The sequence below is a fragment of the Mirounga leonina genome, unplaced genomic scaffold (genome assembly GCF_011800145.1).
Source record: "Mirounga leonina isolate KUSES-001 unplaced genomic scaffold, KU_Mleo_1.0 Mir_200, whole genome shotgun sequence".
Taxonomy (NCBI): domain Eukaryota; kingdom Metazoa; phylum Chordata; class Mammalia; order Carnivora; family Phocidae; genus Mirounga; species Mirounga leonina.
In genome coordinates, this window is record NW_023270503.1 from 27,674,131 (window position 1) to 27,693,874 (window position 19,744).

The 19,744-nt window shown below is 60.2% G+C and overlaps 3 protein-coding genes and 1 long non-coding RNA gene across 8 annotated transcripts; 2 read left to right on the top strand and 2 right to left on the bottom strand.

The window, feature by feature from the left end:
• Nucleotides 1-936: 936 nt before the first annotated feature.
• LOC118024927 (tubulin gamma-2 chain) lies at nt 937-5,545 on the top strand. Of its 2 annotated transcripts, none has more exons than XM_035027166.1 (11): nt 937-1,170; nt 1,452-1,564; nt 1,767-1,934; nt 2,234-2,302; nt 2,649-2,728; nt 3,145-3,271; nt 3,885-3,971; nt 4,087-4,236; nt 4,610-4,762; nt 4,860-5,021; nt 5,149-5,545. In XM_035027166.1, the coding sequence occupies exons 1-11, from the start codon at nt 1,122-1,124 to the stop codon at nt 5,344-5,346; spliced, it is 1,356 nt and encodes a 451-aa protein (XP_034883057.1). In that variant the 5' UTR covers nt 937-1,121; the 3' UTR covers nt 5,347-5,545. The 2 variants fall into 2 exon arrangements, with proteins under 2 accessions (XP_034883057.1, XP_034883056.1); XM_035027165.1 differs by lacking the exon at nt 937-1,170 and adding an exon at nt 1,280-1,349.
• Nucleotides 5,546-6,087: 542 nt separating this feature from the next.
• PLEKHH3 (pleckstrin homology, MyTH4 and FERM domain containing H3) lies at nt 6,088-15,024 on the bottom strand. Of its 4 annotated transcripts, none has more exons than XM_035027164.1 (13): nt 14,381-15,023; nt 12,356-12,411; nt 11,919-11,998; nt 11,626-11,817; nt 11,384-11,541; nt 11,151-11,271; nt 10,090-10,396; nt 9,345-9,552; nt 8,994-9,121; nt 8,560-8,692; nt 7,902-8,369; nt 7,418-7,609; nt 6,088-6,863 (listed from the first exon to the last, which is right to left on the bottom strand). In XM_035027164.1, exons 1-13 carry the CDS (start codon nt 14,540-14,542, stop codon nt 6,687-6,689), a joined length of 2,382 nt encoding a protein of 793 aa, XP_034883055.1. In that variant the 5' UTR covers nt 14,543-15,023; the 3' UTR covers nt 6,088-6,686. The 4 variants fall into 4 exon arrangements, 3 of the variants coding, with proteins under 3 accessions (XP_034883055.1, XP_034883053.1, XP_034883054.1); XM_035027162.1 differs by having other exon boundaries at nt 8,985-9,121; XM_035027163.1 differs by lacking the exon at nt 14,381-15,023 and adding an exon at nt 13,800-14,356 and having other exon boundaries at nt 8,985-9,121.
• Nucleotides 15,025-15,046: 22 nt separating this feature from the next.
• On the top strand, nt 15,047-16,178 carry LOC118024931. Its single transcript, XR_004683231.1, has 2 exons — nt 15,047-15,560; nt 16,096-16,178. It is a non-coding gene; the product is annotated as an uncharacterized LOC118024931 (long non-coding RNA).
• A 992-nt stretch (nt 16,179-17,170) lies between these two features.
• CCR10 (C-C motif chemokine receptor 10) lies at nt 17,171-19,736 on the bottom strand. The gene is made up of 2 exons (XM_035027172.1): nt 19,361-19,736; nt 17,171-18,261 (listed from the first exon to the last, which is right to left on the bottom strand). The coding sequence occupies exons 1-2, from the start codon at nt 19,382-19,384 to the stop codon at nt 17,194-17,196; spliced, it is 1,092 nt and encodes a 363-aa protein (XP_034883063.1). The 5' UTR covers nt 19,385-19,736; the 3' UTR covers nt 17,171-17,193.
• Between the last annotated feature and the right edge of the window lie 8 nt (nt 19,737-19,744).

Here is a 19,744-nt window from a genome sequence, read left to right on the forward strand (position 1 = left end):
GGTACTCAAACTTATTTGTACAACCTTGTTCATGGCAGAATTATTCACAATAGCCAATAGGTGGAAGCAGTCCTACAGAGGAATGGATAAACACAAAATGTGGCATATACATGCAATGGAATATTATACATCCTTTAAAAAGAATGAAATTCTGACACATGCTACAACATGAAGTCACCCTGAGGACATTATGCTAAGTGAAATAAGCTAGACACAAAAGGACAAATACATATAATTCCACTTACATAAGATGCCTGGTCAATGAGGTGCCTGGGTGGCTCAGTGGTTAAGCATCTGCCTTTGGCTCAGGTCATGATCCCAGGGTCCTGGGATGGAGCCCTGCATCGGCCTCTCTGCTCAGCGGGAAGCCTCCTTCTCCCTCTCCTACTCCCCCTGCTTGTGTTCCCTCCCTCGCTCTCTCTGTCAAATAAATGGGCAAAGTCTTAAAAAAAAAAAAATGCCTGGTCAAAATTGTAGAGACAGAAAGCAGGCTGTTGATGGGGATGAGGATGGAGAGTTACTATTTAATGGTACAGGGTTTCATTTTGGGAAGGTGACAAAGTTCTGGGGGATGAATGACAATGATGGTGGCAGAACAGTGTGAACGTACATTATGCCACAGAACTGTACAATTAAAAATGATTAAAATGGTAAATTTTATGTTAGGTAGATTTAACTTAAAAATAGAAATTTAAAAAAAGACTGGCTTGAACCCAGCCCCTCTGTCCAAAAGAGCCACCAACCGGCTTACCTACCCGTAACGCCCAGCTGACCGGGCCCACCTGGACCGCCCCTCCCCGCTCCGACACCCGGGTCTCTACTCCCCGCCTTCCCAACAAGCCTCACGGCGCAGGCGCGGAACTGGGGGGGGGGCGGGTGAGCAGAAGGGGGCGTGGCCTCACACTGCGCTTGTGCCGAATTCCAGCTGTAAGTGTTGTGGGGGAAATGATGTCCCGGTTGGGCTCCTCGGCCCGGCGGCAGCCGGGAGACCCGCACTGCACAGGCGCAGACCGAGCACTCGCGTCAAAAGACGAAGAGAGCGCGCGCTCCCCACGGCCTGCGAGCCGGGCTGCCAGGCATTCGTCTCCGCCGTGACTCCCGCGGGGCAGGGCTGAAGAGCGATGCCCCGGGAGATCATCACCCTGCAGCTGGGCCAATGCGGCAACCAGAGTGAGCGAGCGAGCGAGCGCCGGGCCCCTCCAGTCTCCGGTTCTGCCTCTTCGGGTCCCACCCAGTGCTTGGCATCCTCCAGTCCCCCTTTCCCTTCCATGAATCCCCTGCCCTATTGCGCATGATGAACACGTCCCAGATGGAGAGCCGCACCTGGGCTGGGACAGCTCCCAGATCAGGTGTCTTGGGTGCAGCCTCTGAGTGTGACAGCTTCTGAGCCTAACCCTGGGCTCCTGAGGCCTTGTGACTAGCAGACCCAGGCATCTCTCCCTATCCCCCAGTTGGGTTCGAGTTCTGGAAACAGCTGTGCGCGGAGCATGGTATCAGCCCCGAGGGCATCGTGGAGGAATTCGCCACCGAGGGCACTGACCGCAAGGACGTCTTTTTCTACCAGGTGCCCCCAGCGACTTGGCCAGGGGGTCTGAGGGAAGGGCAGAGGCCTGGTACTGGGAAACCCGCTGGGCAGAAGAACCAGGGCGGCTGGCTTGGAGCGGGGGGTGAGGGGGTGGGGGGGTGGGCAGGCAGGAGCCAGAGCTGGGAGGATGGAGGACTGGGCCTTAGCTGATTGGGCCCCCTTGCTGGATGCCCCTTGACAGGCAGACGATGAGCACTACATCCCCAGGGCGGTGCTGCTGGACCTGGAGCCCCGGGTGATCCACTCCATCCTCAACTCCCCCTATGCCAAGCTCTACAACCCAGAGAACATCTACCTGTCGGAGCATGGCGGAGGGGCTGGCAACAACTGGGCCAGTGGATTCTCGCAGGTATCTGGGTGGCCATCCCAGAAACCCCTGATGTTCCCTCCCCAGGGCAAGGCAGGCTCAGGCAGCCTGGGGATTTGACTAGACCAGACTGACAATAAATAAGAGGCGAAGGGATACCCTGACAAGAGGGACAGCCAGGGAGAGGTTTATGCAGACTGCAAATCATTTGCAAAATAGCTTTTTGGGGTTGAGGGTCACGGCTGAGGCTCTGCTTGTCCCAGGGTAGAGTTCTTGGTGCTGAAAAGAGATACTCCTCAGAACCTTCATCCTGACCCTCCCTCCCATGTCTCTCTCTACAGGGCGAGAAAATCCACGAAGACATTTTTGACATCATAGACCGAGAAGCAGATGGAAGTGACAGCTTAGAGGTGAGGCTCTGCCCCGCTGAAGGGAAAACAAGGCTGAAAAGTGCTGGGGAAAGGTCAGGACGTACCTGAACAGGTGGTGTGATGGGGCAATTCTATTCAAAACTAATTTTTTGAGTATCCTATGTGAGATATCAAAGTAAATAAGGTACAGTACTTGTCCTCAAGGAGATCCTAATCTGGATGGCATCAGCTCCTTAGGCATGAGTCTTCCTTCCCAAGCAGTGTCAGCCTGGATGGACACAGAAGAAGCCTTGAGACATGAGTGTGTTGGGAGTGGGGAATGAGACAAGCCTGAAGCCTCTCCCCCACATCCCTGGAGACTGCCTCTCCATCCCTCCCCATGCAGGGCTTCGTGCTGTGTCATTCCATCGCTGGGGGGACAGGTTCTGGCCTGGGCTCCTACCTTCTCGAACGACTGAATGACAGGTAAGCCTATGTTTGGGGAGAGGGCATTAGCCCTGGTTCCCTGGGTAAGGTCTTTCCTTTTTATCCCTTTTTTTCTCTTGGACTGGAAGGCCTGGCACTGTGGCTTTGAGTCATTGGTAGGAACAGAGCCTGGCCATCCAGGGAACATCTTAGAAGCAAGAACACCCAAGAGTGGGTTTGCCTAGGGAGAGGAGGGACCTTAAGGGTTTGATGGGTTTGATGCTTTAGGTTTATTCTTTTTTGACTCTGGGCTCTGAGCACTCAGTTCTGCCCTGGCCCCTCCTTTTGTACCAAGAGCTTGGTGACACTTGGAAAGGAATGGCCCTGTTAGCTCTAGAGAAGACCAAGATAGGCAGTGATGGGAGTCCTTCCAATTCACTGTGTCACATTCCCTTTTCCCTCTTCTTCACCCCCAGGTACCCCAAGAAGCTGGTGCAGACGTACTCAGTGTTTCCCAACCAGGACGAGATGAGCGATGTGGTGGTCCAGCCCTATAACTCCCTGCTCACGCTCAAGAGGCTGACCCAGAACGCAGACTGTGTGGTGAGCACCGGAGAAGGGAGTAGGGGGCTTTGATCTACCTCCTCAAACCAGTGAGACATGGACACCTGACCTTCACAAGCCCCTGCCCAGAGAACAGAGGACCAACAAAGCCATACCCGGTGGCCCAAATTATGAACTAAGGACTTGACTCCAAGTTGCTTATAGTCCCTTTAGGCAGTAAGGCTCTCAAGAAAGTGTATACCCCCTGACATATGTCCCCAGCTAGCCTATTTAATGCCTATTCATGCTTAATTCTCAGCCCAAGGGTCACTTTCTTAGTCAAATCTTCCCTGACCGCCCATTCAAGGTCAAATTCCTTTGTACATATTTCAGGCTGTAACTATACTTTTCTGTGAGGGGCACAGACCGTACCTGTTTTATCCGCCATGTATCTCCAGAGCCAGGCACAGTGAATGGCACATGGGGACAATCCCATTTGTTTACTGGGGGGTAGAAAAGTGTCTTGTGATGCCCCTGAGACAGTGCCCCTTTTTAAAGCTAACACACCTACGTCCTGGCTTTGGAGTTTAGAGGGGGCTAAGCTAATAACTTATCTCTCTGCCCGCTTTCTCCTCAAGAAGGTTCCATGACCCTCTTCTGTCCCCCCCCCCAGGTGGTGCTGGACAACACAGCCCTGAACCGGATCGCCACCGACCGCCTGCACATCCAGAACCCGTCTTTCTCCCAGATCAACCAGCTGGTGAGCCCCCACTCCTGGACTCCCTGGGCTGGAGCCCCCCCTCACCGGAGTGTCGTCTCGGGAAGGGAGCCCTGTCCCCGGGGCCGCGGCCCACGACGCGCGCTGCCGTCCGCAGGTGTCCACCATCATGTCAGCCAGCACCACTACCCTGCGCTACCCCGGCTACATGAACAACGACCTCATCGGCCTCATCGCCTCGCTCATCCCCACTCCTCGACTCCACTTCCTCATGACGGGCTACACCCCGCTCACCACGGACCAGTCGGTAGGAGCAGCCCCGGCAGGCCCTGCCCTCGCCTTTCTCTCCCCCTGCTGCCCCGGGAGCTGCCCTTTGAGGCCCCCAGAGGCTCTGTGCTCGGGGACTGGTACGGACCGTCCGACTCCACGCTGACCTGCTCTCCTCTCCCCTCTGCCCCTGGCTCCCCGCAGGGCCCGGGCTCTGTGGGGTCTGCGGACGCTCCCGCACACGGGCATGCCCTTGCTGAGCTGAGGAGGGCTAAGAACCTCTCTCCTGGTCCCAGAGCAGAGAGGCTCAGGGCAGACCTGCGTCTCGAGACACTTCCCCAAGAGACCGCACTAGCCCGAGTCTGATGGGGCTCAGGCATTGGCCTGGGCCCTGGGGCCCGCTGTCCCCTCAGGTGGCCAGCGTGAGGAAGACCACGGTCCTGGATGTCATGAGGCGGCTGCTGCAGCCCAAGAACGTGATGGTGTCCACAGGCCGGGATCGCCAGACCAATCACTGCTACATCGCCATCCTCAACATCATCCAGGGGGAGGTGGACCCCACCCAGGTAGGTGAGGCCCCTTCGTGCCACCCCCGGAAGCCACGGGGTAGAGGAGAGGCTACCACCACCACTGTTGTGCGTTGTGTGCGCCCCCTCCCCCCAGGTCCACAAGAGTCTGCAGAGGATCCGGGAACGGAAGCTGGCCAACTTCATCCCCTGGGGCCCTGCCAGCATCCAGGTGGCCCTGTCAAGGAAGTCTCCCTACCTGCCTTCGGCCCACCGGGTCAGTGGGCTCATGATGGCCAACCACACCAGCATCTCCTCGGTGAGCCTAATCTCCTGGTCTTCTTTGACCCCTGTGGTCCACTAGCCACTCTTATCATTCTGCCCCATTCCATTCCAGCCCCTTATCTCGCACTGGTTCCCATCCTGGAGATTTCTATCTCTTTCAGCTCTTTGAAAGTTCCTGCCAGCAGTATGACAAGCTGCGGAAGCGGGAGGCCTTCCTGGAGCAGTTCCGCAAGGAGGACATCTTCAAGGAGAACTTTGATGAGCTGGACACGTCCAGAGAGGTTGTGCAGGAACTCATCGACGAGTACCATGCAGCTACGCGGCCAGACTACATCTCCTGGGGCACCCAGGAGCAGTGACTTCCTCCCCACCACTTCCCCTGGACAGTAAGCACAGTCCCCATAATGCCTGGTCCCTGTGACCCAGATTCCCCTCCCCAAAAACCTTTCTAGATTCATCTCCAGCCCAGGCACTGGCCCTACTTCCTCCCTTCTCTGCCCTGACCTTTGATATGCTTGTTTAGCTCTAGTGAAGTAATAAAGCTTTGTCGTGAATATAGTCAGAGCTTGGTTGTGGATGTAGTCAGGGCTTGGTCTGTGAATATGGGGGGATGAGCCATGTTCCCTCCCAGTTCCCAGGCATGTGGCCTTTACCTGCTCTAGCTTCCTACCAGTAGTCCGGGTGTCAGTGTGGTCACTGTTTCCATTGGCATACCTGGCCTAGAACCAGGCTGCTCTACTGGAGTCAGCCCTACCTCTCAAGATTACAGAGGGTTACTGAAGTCTGCTCTGTCCTCGGTGCCTAAGCTCCTGCCCCAGGGTGGATCAGCATTGCCCCAGACTCTTCCACTCAGGGAGTAGGCCGTGGGGGCTAGTGAAGGAGGGCCTGCAGCATCTGAGCAGGTCAGGAAACCTGGGACTCTGGATTCCCAGCGCCCAAGGCTATCAGATCCTCAGGAACACAACCCAATTCAACCTAACTTGATAAAGCAGGAGCGGAACTCAGGAGTAGGGCTGAGCCCGTCCTGATAAGGTGTTTGTTTATCTGTGCCAGAGAAGTTCTTGGGTCTGATCCTGCCCCAAGCTTCTCTCCATTCCAGACCCAAAGCAGTAGGCACACCGAAATGGACCCAACGAGGGCCCAGAAGCTGGACACTGGGGTAGGAACTGGGTAGCGCCAGGCCTGATGACTCACTGCCTTCCAGCCTCAGAGACGCCAGGAGGCCACCCCTGTGCCACTCAATGGAGAAGTGAGTGTGAGTAATTGCCAGCTTCCAAAACTGCCTTGTTGCCTGCCCCACCCAGCACCCTGTGGCAGCCTGCTGGCAAGGAGGAGGTTAAATCCAGAAGGTCATGGAGGGTGGAGCCCTGTGGTGTCCAGGCTCCCCTCCGTGCTGGTAAAAGCCCAGAATGTGGGCGTCCCCAGGGGTGGAGTGCTGAGCTATGGGACTCTAACTTGTCCCACTGACAACACTCCCACAGGAAGCGTTTGTGTAAATAAGGATTTTTTTTTTTTTTTGGCTTCTCTTCTACAAATAAATTAAGAAACAAACTAGAAAATTGTCTGCACCCATTGCTGCCCTTGGGTGTGGGGTGCGCCCTGTCCCTGCAGGGCCAAAAGGGTCCATGGTTTCCTCAAATCTCAGAGCAGTCCAGGTCCAGGCTGGAGGCAGAAGGGAGGTCGTGACCTCTTGGCAGGCTCAGTCCTGCAGCTGCCCCAAACAACCAGACTGTCCCTGGGGCTCGTCCAGGCCCGGGTGCTGGCTGGGAGGGGAGGTGTCTGGCAGGTCTTGGCATGGAGGAGAAGGGCTGCTGCAAGGCCTCTCGGGGGAGGGATTGGGCAAGTAGGCATTCACCAGCTGCATGATCTCTTCCACCTAAGAGAGGGCAGAGGGCAGAGGGCAGTAGGGGCCACTGGGTTCTCCTTTGTCTCATCTTCCACCCAGGCTCCTCACCAGGGCCTTCCGAGAGCTGCCCCCCTGCAACCTTTCCCTCCTCACCACAGCGCTCTCCCTCACTCATATGTGCCAGTCACACTTGTGTCTTTCTGCTTCCCCAGGATGCTGTTGTCCTCCCAGGGCCTTTCCACCTGCAATATCCTCTACCTGGAATGCTGTTGCCCAGATCTTCCTGTGGCTAGCCTAAATGTCACCTCCAGTATCCCTTCCTGACTGTCCTACCTAATGCTACGACTCCTTCCAATCTCTTCGTGTCACCCCACCCTTACCTTGGTAGCATTTATTCCTGTCTTATATAGTTTTCGATTCCTTCTGGAGTGTCTGACAGCCTGCTCTAATGTAAGCGCCTTGAGCTTGTCTTTGATCACTGCTGGATCCCTGGTGCCTAGAGCTGTACCCGGTTCAGTGTTTAATAAAATGTTTCTTGACATCCTTTCCCTTCCTTCCTCCTTCCACACCCTCTTCCCACTCACCTGGGGGCTCTGCAGGAGGAGCTGGCTCTCTCCCACCCTCAGTGCCAGGGTGTGGGGGCCCATTAGCTGGCAGGCGGCCACATGGCCATAGCTGACACTGTGGACGGGCTCTGTCTCACCGGGCCGGGAGAGGGACATGGCCTTGGCCCCCAAGCCCAGGCATAGCTTCTGTGGAGTGCCCCCACCAGGCTCCTACGGACAGATAGGTAGAGTCAGGGTGGAAGGAGGGGACCCCGCAGCATTATTTTTGGTGGTGGTGGGGGCGATGGCTGTGAGCAGGGAGTTTCCCCATCCCCTCTGTGATCCACACTGCATGTGTGGAGGGGCTTAAGGCTCCGGAGAGGTGAGAGCCCAAGGGCCAGGGTTTGGGAGGGGCAGCTGTGCTGGGCGGGGGGTGTGAAACGACCCACAGTGGGGCTTGTGGCTCTGGGGCAGAGGTGTAGGGCTTGGGCCGCCAGAGTCCCCTCTCCCTTCTCCCCCTCACCGTGCTCAGCTCCAGAACGTCATACCGAGCAGCGCCGAACCCTGGACACTGCGCCGCCAGAGCCAGGTAGGCAGCCATGGCCTCAGCTCGGCCCATGCCCCGTAGCCGCTTCCAGCCGCCCAGCACAGCGGCCGCCCTGCCGGCGCCACCTCCTCCCTCGCGGGCCGTGCTTCCCGCCGTGCCGCCGGCCCCGCCGCCGCCGCCGCGCCGGGGCCGCTCCGCGCGCCTCTTGGCCAGGCCCGGGCTCCAGATCGCCCCGGCCAGCAGGGCGGCGGAGGGCGGAGGCCTGGGGACGGGGCGGGGAGGGTCCTCCCGCGGCGGGGCGGGGGGCGGCAGCAGGCGGTCCAGGCGCGGCAGGGGCGCCCTCGGGGAGAAGTCTCGGTGCAGGCTCTGCAGACGCAGCGCCGCCAGGGCGCGCAGCGTGTCGTCGGGCGGGGGCGGCCGGCCGCGCAGCAGCAGAGCGTGAGCCTAGGAGGAGGCACTGGGTGTCAGCGCGGGAGGGGCGGCGAACAGCCCCGGGCGTGCAAAATCTGAGGTCTGGGTCCGAACAAAGCCTCCCGCGAGGTTGCCATAACTGTTAAATGTGACGGCTCGGAAAGCGAGGGGTTCAGTCCGGGGGGGTCTTTGGGGGGGGGGTGTGAATGCCGGAGATGCTCACCTGCTCAAAGAGGAAAGGCAGTTCGTGACCGTCTGGGGACAGCCCCTCAGGGTGCAGGGGCCCGTGAAGACGCAGACATAGTCTCCAACCAGAGTCCGGCGAGTCGTCTAGCGCGGCTTCCTCCGCCGCCAAACTGCAGAAGAGATGAGGACTGGATGCCAGGCAGAAGCGGGACCCCCTCTAAGGCGCTGGACACCGCTGGCGGGGGTGGGAGGAGGAGCGCGACCATGCTGGGGGCGGGGCCAGATGTTTGGGACGCCTGGAAACCCGACAGCAAACCGCCCGCGGGCAGGGCCCCTCTGTGAACCAGCAAACGTGACTGTGCAGGGCAAGTGGCCAGCGCTCGGAAAACGTTTGCACGGGGATTGACCGGAGCTGAGAGGCAGATGGGTTAACGGAGAGCGGGGCTGGGGCTGGACATTTACTTCTCAAACCTGGTGAGCACGTCGGCCATGAGAGTACCCCCAGCCAGGGCTCGCTCCTGGGCTCCTCGCTGCTCGTACAGTGCGAATGCGTTGCGGCTCCGGGCCAAGCCCAGCCGCCCCACCAGCTCTCGAGCAACCTGGGGCGGAGGAGGAATGCGAGGAAAGTCAGGCCGCGCCGGGGTCCGCCAACTGGAGAGCTCTTTCAGGTCTCCGGGTCCTGACACCCCTCCTTCCCCCCCCCCCCCTTACGCAAATGATGCATCTCAGACTTGGGCAAACCTAGAGCCCAGGCATCAGGACAGCTGGGCATGGGAAGCTGGGAGGAGGGGTTGAGGTTTCAGGGGTCTTTTCTGGCCTTACCTCGCCCGCCGTGGTGTGGGAGTCTATGGCCACAGGGCAGGCACCAGCCCCCGGACAGTGCACGGTGCATAAGAGCTCCTGCCGTCGGCTCAGCGCTGAAATCTCTGCCAGCGAGGGCACCAGCTCCCTGCCGCGCGTCCGGCCCAGCGCTTTCCTGATGAAGCGCGCGTAGGCCGCCAGTTCTGTGTCCGGGAGCGCCTGCTCCGTCCTGGGTTAGGGAAGACCCGAGGGCTTTCCTTCTCCCTCTCCCTCTCGCCTTCTTATCGTCTCATTTCGTTCCTCTCATGGATTCCCTCCCTTCCAACTCAAGTTGCTTGAAGGTAGCCACCAGCTCTCTTCTGAATCTACCCTTGGAGCCACTGCATGGAGCTGAATTACTTTCAAAGGCCCTGACAGCTCTCTCCGAACCTCCCCCTCCCACTTGCCAAAGCCTCCCTGATCCTCCTTCGAGATGAAATCCAAAATCCAGTCCCATTCCCCTCTGCAACCTAAAAGCCCTGGCTGGACGGCCTCAGCCCGGAGGAAAAGCAGCCCTTAGTAATTCCTCTTGCCCCAAGGGGGGCGCCTCTTGTAATTCCTCCGCCCGAAAGTGGGATATGATCTTGTCGTTCCCACAAAGACGCTGTACATATTAGCAGCGGTCAAGTCTCTTCCCTTCTTTGGCTGGGAGTTCTCCACCCGCCAATTTGGCAACGCCTGCCATTCTCTCCCAGCCCTGTAGCTCCCTCCCCCCCCTCCCCCTCACCTCTCCAGATGCCCCAGGAGGTGCCCCCGCACAGCTCCCCCGGGCCGGAAGGTGCAGCTCATGCAGGTGAGGAGCTGCCAGTACCGAAGGGCCGCGGGGTCTTGGGTAGCTGGGGGCCCGGGGGGCCCCGCGGGGCCCGAGGTCTGCTTAGCCAGCTGCAGGAAGAGCTCGTCGCGGAGCGCGGGCAGGTCCCGGCAGGTCTGGAGCACACCCTGCATCAGGGGCCCGGGGCGCCGCGCCCCCTCCAGCGCCTGCAGCGCCAGGAACAGCCGCACCGCCTCCTCGCGCAAGGGTGCGTAGCCCGGACCTGCGGGAGGGTGGGGGCGGAGGGACGGTTTGGAGGGGGGACACAGAGCTGGGCCCTGGAAGGAAGGCACGAACCAGGGAAAGGTCAGAGGGAGTGTAAGGGGACAGGGGGTGGCAAGGAGGGGAGAGTGCGAACGACAGGAAGAGTGAAGGGAAAGCAGTGGTCCCCACAGAGCCTCCCAGGCCCCTCCCCGTCCGGAGCCCCTAAGGCTGCACTCTGAGTTAGCGAGCTACAGGGGTTGACTAAAGGACACAGGTTCAAACCCCAGATTCTGTAATTGGGCACTAAGAGCCATCACCATGGGCCAGAAAACAGGCTGGACCAGGAGTCGGGAAACAAGGGTTCTTCTCCCAGCTCCCCTTAATCTTCTAGTTTTAGAACCGGGACTGGTCACTATTCATTTTTGGGAAGAGATATAGCTGGATGAGGCCAGCACATTCTCCCAAAGAGCTGGCTTTTCCAGCACTTGTAAACATAGTATGACAGGGGCTCAAGAGTATAATGAAAAAATAGAGTGTAAAAACTCATGAAGGAGTATCGGTAGTCAGAATGAGACCCATAGAGAAGGTGGTCAAAGGGGGCCTTTTTTCCTGTGCTGGCTTCCCTCTCCTCCACCCTGGGTATCAGTCTGGTCAGCTTCCATTCTCAGCCCTTTGAAAAGTGAGGGGCTGGGCCCCTTTTGGACTTCTAAGTCCTTGTCAAGTGAGGCATTCAGATTCCCCGTCCAAGGGACTGGAGCCATGCCACCACTCACCTGGGGCGCTGACACCGTAGGGCAGGGGCAGGAGTGGAGCATACAAGGCCCCACTGGTGTGCCTCAGAATTGGGTTCCGTAGGTAAATAAGGGCCACGGTCTCCGGGTCCCCACAACTCTCCTAGAAGCCAGGGAAGGGAGTCACAGGGATGGAAAAAGGGGCTCCCCATGAACTCAGAAAGCTTCTGGGTCCACCACCCTCCTCTTTCTCCATGAAGTCCCCTCTTTCACACCTGAATATCCCTAAGCAGCAGCTGGGTAGGGGTCTCCAGCGGCGCCTTGGAGGCGATCACTTCTCGCAGCGCCACCCCCCAGCGTTCGGCCTCGGCCTGGCGGGGGGAGCAGAGCCGGACGCTGTGCTTCCGGCCCGACACGGTCACTGACCACAGACCTGGGAAAAAGAGGCGGTGGAGGGCAATCAGGACCGGCTGGGGCCGATGCGGAGGGAGGTACAAGAATCCCCACGAAGTCTCACCGGTCTCCTTGGGACGGCGCTCTGGGCCGGTCACCGAGCACAAGCTGGTGAGCACGAGGCTCCCGAGGCGCCGCGCCCCCTTCCCGCTGCTACTGAACTGGTCCAGGGAGTCCCGGGTGAGCACGAACCAGGCCCGGCGCGGGGGCAACCAGGGCCGAGCCCCTCCTCCGCGGGGCTCTCTGTACAGCCAACCTGGGGGGAGGGGAGGGGGAAAAAGGGGGTGAGCAGGAGAAGACGTTATCCCCTGGAGGGTTGGGATTGAGACTTCCAGGGTGCATAAGGTGGGTCCCCACCTTTCACGACGACGTCCGGGTCCTCCTCAGGCGGCCCCTTCTCCGGGATGAGGCTCCGTGTCTCCTCCCAGCTCTGCAGCCTGGGCCAGAGGGGAGGGAGGGTTGGGCGAGGCTGTCGGTCCCGCACCCCGCCTCCAGGGGGCTCCTCAGTCGGGGCTCCCCAGACCGCGAGGGGAGCCTGCTCCTGTCCTGGACACCCCTCCCCCAGGCTGTGGGAACCGCTGGGCCGTTCTGACCTCGCACCAGAAATAGCCCAGACCCCCCCTTTCTCCCCGCGCCCCCAGTCGGACCGCCCCCCCCGGGACCCCGGCCAAACCACAGCGTCCGGCGTAAGGCCTCTCCCTTATTGCACAACTGCGGGAGGGAAGACGGCAAGGATTGGGGTCCCGGGAACAGGCTGGGGGCTTCATACCCTGAGACGCAGGGGCCGAGCTCACCTGTCTGAGACCGGCCCGCTCCTCACCGGCTGAGTGAGCGTCACGTCCAGGGGGCCCTGGGGAAACAGGCGGGGGCAGCCCTCAGGATCACAGCCGTCAGCGTAGGATGCCCGTGGCTTCTGCCCCCCGGATAGCGCTGCTCAGGGAATTGAGGGATCAAGGAGTGGGGTCGTGACTGTGAGGGAGAGAGCTGAAGCCAGGAGGTAGCCCCTTCTGCCAATCTCTACAGAACAGCCCCAGCTAAGAAGTCAAGGCTCCCGCCTTGTCTCTGTTTCCCTTTGAAGATTTAAATCAGGGCTGGATACGGTGGAAAGAGCACTGTGCAGGGAGTCCAGTCGGGAGACCTGGGTTCTAGTAACAGTCTGACCACTAACTCGAACCACTAACTGGCTGTGGAAGCTTCACAGATCCTCTCAGTCTTTGGGCCCTAGCTTCCCCATCTTCAAAAAGAGAGAGGTGGATGGAGCTCCTTCTTGTTGGGAGTCACCCCCTCCTCCTCATTTTCCCTTCATTAGCTGGCAGACAGGCAGGTGGTGGGCACAGAGGTGGATGAAGGGAAGAGGGACTCCTTTAGTGTATGGCTTTCTCCAAGAACATCTTATGCCCTCCCACAGGCACCCCTGAAACTCAACGGTAAGCAGAGACCCTCCCCCTTTGCTAGGGCTCAGGAAGGGCAGGCTGAAAAATGGCACACACTCTTCAGGGGAGGTACCGTTCAGGATTTTGCCCTTCTCCCCCCTGCCCTGGAACTTCAACAGGAGACTGGGGTCTGAGAAAGTCCAAAAACCCGTCCAGGAGCCAGGTCAGGCAGGAACTGTGCCATGGTCCCATTGCGCCCAGACTGTTAAAGCCAGGACGGGGAGGTGGGGGAGGGGGGACAGGGACACCTGTCCCCAAGCTCGGGGGAGGGGGGTGGAGGTGGAGCATGAGGGAGGCAATGGCGTGATTCACAGAGCAGGTCCTGCCCAGGCTGGAAGCTTGGGGACGCCTGGGTCCTGTGCCTTCCTGGGACGCAGATCCACCTCTTTTCTGGAGGGTCCAAGAGGAGTTCTCAGCCACACCACCGCGGGGGCAGGTGCTGACCACTCTCTTAGACCAAGTCTCCTAATCGCAGTCCCCTGCTTCCCTCCCTCCACCCCCCTCTATATTTATCCGCCCTCCGCCTCCGCCAGGTGCTGGCGCCGGCCCCAGCGGCGCAGCCCGCCCCACCCGGGCACCGAGCCACCGGGCCTGCTGGGGACCCCTGAGCGGGGGATGGGAGCCTGACCCAGGCCATAGCACACGGGAGTCTGGTTGCGGGTGTGCAGGGGAATCCGGGAGGGGACCTCAGGGGATGGAGGTCTTCCAGACCAATCGAGCCTCAGTTTCCCCACGGGGAGATTCCACAAAACCGGGGAGCCAAGTGTCCCTCACCATCCCCTCAGGGATTCCCCAGGAGCCTCACCAGGGAGGGCTGTGAGTTCTGTCTTGAGTGGCAGGGTAATGACGAGGGGTCCTCGAAGAGTCGTGGCCCCCAGCTCCCTCTCCGTGGGGTCCCTGCCACGGACCCCAATCTGAGGATGCCTTCTCCCCCTCTCCCAGGTCCCCGCGGCGGGAGCTCCGGCATCTGGCCCCAGCACTCAGCGCTCACGAACTGGGAGCGGAGCGAACCCAGGCGTCCGAGCCGCCCAGCCGGCCTCGCCACATTCCTCGGCGCTGGCGGAGGCGGAAGGAGACGGGATGGGACGCGGGCCCGGCGGGGAAGGGAGAGGCAGGGCCAGGTCGCGCCACGCGTGACGCCTCCCCTGCCTCGGGGCCCCTAGCAGGTGGACAGCGCCCAGCATGTGGCGCGAGGCCCACAGGCACATCCCGAGTAGGGCTGCTCCTTGAGCTCCCGGGGGCTCCTGGCCCCCCAGGCAAAAACCTCTCCCACGTCCCCGTCCGCCAAGAGCACGGCATTTGGCTGGAGTCTGGAGCAGGATCAGACGTGACGGCCGCTTGTAGTGAGAGAGATTGAGACAAGGCTCCAAACCCCCAGGGACTTACCCTCCCGCCGCCCGCTGGACTCGGGGTCCGCAGCTCAAAGGTCTCCTCGTCCTCGTCCTCGTCCCCGTCCCCGCTAAGCTCGCCGTCCCCGTAGTCCCGGTGCAGAAGAGTAAAGCCTCGACGGCAGCAGAGGAGCCACCACAATCCCCCGGGGAGAGGCATCCGGGCGAGCAGCCGGGGGATGGGGGCGCGGGCAGCCGGGCCGAGCTGCAGGGGGTCGGAGAAACTGGCGGGGCTCCGACCCCAGCGGGGGAATGATGCGGCGGGAGGAGGGGAAGGGAGAGGGGGACAAGGAGGAGGCAGTGTCGGCGCTAGGGTGCAAGGGGTCGCTTGCTAGAGCCTGCGGGGGGCTCCGGGTCTGGGCCCCCGGAGGGGGAGGGGGAAAGAGTCCAGGGCTGGGGGGGGGGGCAGCAATGTCCGGAGCTGGGAAGTAGTGTCCGTTGTAGTGTCCAGCCCTGTGGGGGGCAGTGTCCGGTGCAATGTCCGAGGTGGGCAGTTGTCCAAGCTCCAGGGAGGGTCGTGTCCGGTAGGGTGTCCGGTGGCCGGGGCCCGGGCCGCGCGCGCTGCGCTCCCTGCAGCCCCGGGACTGGCGCGCTAGGGGCGCGAGCACAGCGCCGGGACCCCGCCTCCCCAACCCCCTCCCCTCTGAGGCCCCCCCCCCACCTTTCCCTCTTCTTTCTCTCCTCCCTTCTTTACAGGGCAGGGTGCAGTTTTCGTCACAGCCTCCCCTGCCCAATCCCTGTGCCTGGCGCCGGGCGCGGCCACCAATCAGGCCACTGAAACCGCGGCGGGTTGCATCATGTGCCCCTGGCTTGGTGACAGCGGGGAGGAGCAGAGGAATAAGGAGGGAGGGGGCGGTGCGATGTCAGCCACGCCCCCGTCCCCGAGGTCGGACGCGGAGTGCTAGTGATGTCACGGAAGCCCGCCTTCATGCCCTTGTTTTAACTCTTGGCTCACCAACCTACAGATTAAAACCCTCTGGAGACGGAGCTTTGGAGAACGAAGGGCATAGGGCATAGAGGAAGGCCCCGACTGCTGCTCTCTCAACTCCTGTCTCGTCTCAGGGTCCCTGAGAAAGGAAAGATCTTCAGCTGCCTGCGCCAGGCACAGCTCTAGAGGCGGCCCTCCGTCCCTGGATGGAGTAGTCCAATTTTTTGGTCTGAGTCACCTCCTTTTTAAGGTGAAGAAGCTGAGGCAGAGACTCGGGGAAGTGCAGACCCAGGTCGGAAATAAAACCTAATTTTGAGCGCACAGCTCACTGAACTCTAGTGGGGAGAGTGATTTAAGATTCAAGGGAATTCTGCGGTCTTGGAATAGAGTGGAGGCCTCTCAGGGTGAATAGCCTGAGGTTCTGTGTCAGAAGGGGTTAAGCGAGCCGCTAAAAGGACGGGGCGGGGCCGGGCCGCGGACGGGGCGGGGCCAGGGCGGTCACGGGCGCGCGCGTGCGTTGCTGACTCAGCGGCTATTCCCGCGGTCTCCGGTGGAGGGTTCCAGGTTGGCCCCCCGTGGCTGGCTTGTAGGACCTTTGGGAGATCAGCGCCATCTCCGGGCCTTCCCCGGATCCTGTCTTCTGGTGGCGGTGGCTTTCGGTCTCAGCCGCCGGAGGCTCTAGGAAGGAAGGCTTGCCCGATCTGGGCGGGGCGGGACAGGGCGGGGACGTCGGGCCAGCGCCTCCCTTGAGACCTCCTCGCCACGCCACGCCCTTCTTGCCCCAGGTCCTCGCACTCCAGGCTGGAGTGGTCGGGGCAGCTTTGCTGACCGGATATTAAACTGCGAGAGTTGTCGCGCGTGAACACCATCCTGCCTACCGTGCTCGTGTAAAACAAAGACCAGGCATCAATGCGACCGTCTCTAGAGGCATCCCGGCCTTGCCCTCGCCCCAGATGACAGTGGCCAGCACTGAGATTTCCTGGAGATGGAGACGTTCGAACCATGTACTCTCTTCCCTGTCTGGATCCCAGGCCCTTGCCTGCAGGAAAGTTCTTTCCGATGTCTAACCTCTCTCTTTCCGGCAGGCTCAGTGCATTTCCTCTGACCCTATCCCCAGGGAAGATGGAGAACGGCAGTCATCCCCAACCCCACCACGCCCATGATAACGACTCTGGAAATTTTCAAATTGGAACCCTCTCCTTGGTTTTTCTCCAAGGTGAAAAGCTCCGACTCAACTTTTTCAATTACCTTTTTCTTTTTTTCTTTCCGCCACAGAACCTCAGAAGGGACCTTAAAGTGGTAATCTAATCCAAGAGCCTACCCCAAACGGGAATCTCCTGGCCACTGTCCCTGCCTACCACCACACCACGCACAGGCACACACAGTTCCCAACAGCCTTGGCCTGAACATTCCGGAGGCCAGGAACTCGGTACTTGCTAAGGCAGCCATTACTGGAGAGCACTGTGGTTTGTTAGAAAGCTCTTCCTTGTGCTACTTTAAGAGGAACCCCAGCCCTCCTCGTCTGGCAGCTTTCCCACCTCACATCTTGTTCGCAGAGACCAGGTGAAGGTGGAGGGGGTGACAGTGCCTAGAGCTTCAGCAGACTCAGCAGCTCTGCACCCCCACCCAGACTCTCAGCGCCTTCCACTCACAGCCAAGCGAGTTGAAGGGGGAGGCGGAACCCACCGGTTCCAAGTCGGTGACTCAAAAATAGTAACAGTTGTTGGGTTGCATCTCATTTCCATGTTATCAATTTAATGTGGCAAAGTACAGAAGCAATTCCTTTAGATCCCTACCTCCTTCTCAGTGTTCCCCCACCTACTCCCTTTTCCCACTACCCTTCCTGGAATCCCGCCCTCCCCCCCCCCTCTTGATTCGCAGCCCTAGTAGTCCCAGGAGGAGACACTGTGGGTCTCAGTGGGAGCCGAACAGGAAGAGAGGCGGGGCGGGCGGGGGCAGCGGCCGCGGGGGTGAGGCCCTGGGCTGCAGCTTCCACCCCGCAGCAGCCTCCGCAGGTCCTGGCGGAAGCGCAGGCCCAAGAAGGCGTAGAGCACGGGGTTGAGGCCGCAGCGGGCCAGGGCCAACCCTCCGGTCACCAGCAGCGCCAGATCCTTGCGCTTGCTGGCAGGGCAGCTCCGCTCGCGGGCAGCCAGTAGGTCGGCCGTATCCAGCAGCAGGGCGAGACTGTAGGGCAGCTGCAGCACCACGAAGGCCGCCACCAGGGCCACAACGACGCGCAGCGCACGCCGGCGCTCGGGCCCCCTGGCGGCCAGCAGCGTGCGGCCCAGGAGCGCGTAACAGGCGGCCATGACGCCGAGCGGCAGCGCGAAGCCCAGGACCACCTGCGCCATGGCGCTTGCCCCCTTCACCGTCTGCGTGAGGCCCTCGGGGAAGACGAGACGGCAGCGCCGCTGGCCTTCCCGCTGCCCGTCCTGGCTGAAAAGGAGAGCAGGCAGCGCCAGAAGCAGCGACAGCAGCCACACGATGGCTGAGACCACGTGTGCGCGGCCCCGAGCAGAGGGCCTCGGTCCAGCGGGAAGGGCCCGCGCGATGGCCACGTAGCGATCGGCGCTGATACAGGCCAGGAAGAGGAAGCCGGCGTGGAAGGAGGCGGAGTAGAGGCCCGAGATGGCGCGGCAGGTGGCACTTCCCAGACTCCAGCCCTGCAGAGCCCCGGCTGCGGCAAAGGGCAGGGTTAGGGCCAGCAGAAGGTCGGCCAGGGCCAGCTGGAGCAGGTGGGCAGAAGTGGGCGAACGGACAGCACGTCGGGCTGCCAGGTGGGTGGCCAGGACCAGGCCATTGCCAGCCAGACCCAGTGCAGCCACCACCAGGGAGACACTGGGTTGGAAGGCCCTACTGAAGGCCTGGACATCCGCCTTGTAGCAGAGCTCTGGCAACGGCTCGACGGAGTATGCCTCCTCATCCTCCCCCGAGTAGGGGCCCCAGGAGACCTGGGGAGGGCAAAATGAGAGAGACCTTATGAGACATCTTCCCACACACCTCCCCTTCCCACACATACTTTCCAAGCTGGGAGCTGCTGTGTGACAACAGTATAGAGGGAGAAGATACAAACTCTTCTCCAAACTCTTCCTAACATACCCTCCAACAGGCCTTGGCTTCCACTGCACCCCTCCTGCCTCTGCATCCAGCTTCCTGGCCGACCTTGACTTTTCTGGATCTCAGTTGCCTGATATATAATGTGGAGATTAGAAATCCTGACCAGCCCAAGTGGCACAGTTGTTTGAAATAAGGAAGATAATGGATGTGAAGCCTCTGTGCTCTCCTTAGGCCAAGGTTTCTATTATTAATAAATCTTGGAGCTTCCGTTCTGTTTGCAGCGCCCTCTCCTGGAAAGAACACCCACATGCAGGCTTTGCCTCGGAGCTGGTCCCTGGACTCCACGGCATGATGTGGAGAGGGTTTCAAAGGTCTTTTCCTTTCTCCCCTCCCCACCCCACCTCTAACCTCCAGTACAGGTACACTGAACTACTCATGACTGGGGGAGTGGGGGAGTCTCAAGGGTTACGGCTCAGGTTTTCTGGTCTCTGTTGCAACCTCGGACCTCTAGGTTCAGCTCACCATTCCCCTCAGCCCAGTCCCATCCCCCAACCCCAGCCTCACATCACCAGCCCCATCTGTCTGGAAGGTCCCTGGTCCCAGATGGCTCCAGATACCCTGGATAGGTCAAAACATGGCAGAAGTTTGTTACCAGGTGGAGAATCCCATCTCTTTGCCTTACCCTCCCTCTCCATAACCCTCCCCCCCCCAGCCCCCACTCCCACCTGCTCTGCGGGCTCCGTCCCCATCTCTGGCTACACAGGTTTCTGAAGTATAGCCACTGGGGAGAGAAGTTAAACTAGAGGGACAGGAAGGAAGGGGCGGGGAGAGGGACCAAGAGGGCGGTGGGGATGAGGGTCTGTGGGCTCTCTTTACCTAACTTTCCCATTCCACCCCCTATTTTTGTTTTCTCTTTGCCCTGCCAGTAGAAAAAGAATGGGTTTGAGAATATCATCATTTGCTAGCTACCTGTCTGATCTTGAGTAAGCTTACCTCTTTGAGCCTCAGGTTTTTCATCTGCGAAGTGGAGTAAGGTAAAAATGTCGAATTCACAGGGTTATGAGGGTGCCTAGCACAGGTGCCTGAGGCATAATTTGCCTTCAGAAAATGTTAGATTCTTTTACTTACTCTTCTCTCCATCTCCAGGTACTCACCCCCCGCTTTTCTTGGATTTTTCGGGACCTCTCCACTGGCACTAGCCTTCCTTCCCCCACCCCTGCGGCCACAGTCCCTGCCAGCCTCGGGTTATTCAGGGTATTTCCCGGCGGCTGGAGGCTCTCCACCCCCGCCCTTTCGCAGCAGGGCTGAGGCGCGCGCTTGCGCGGGGTCCGGGAAAGCGGCGCGTGCGGGGAGAGAGAGGCTGGGGAAGGGGGGAGG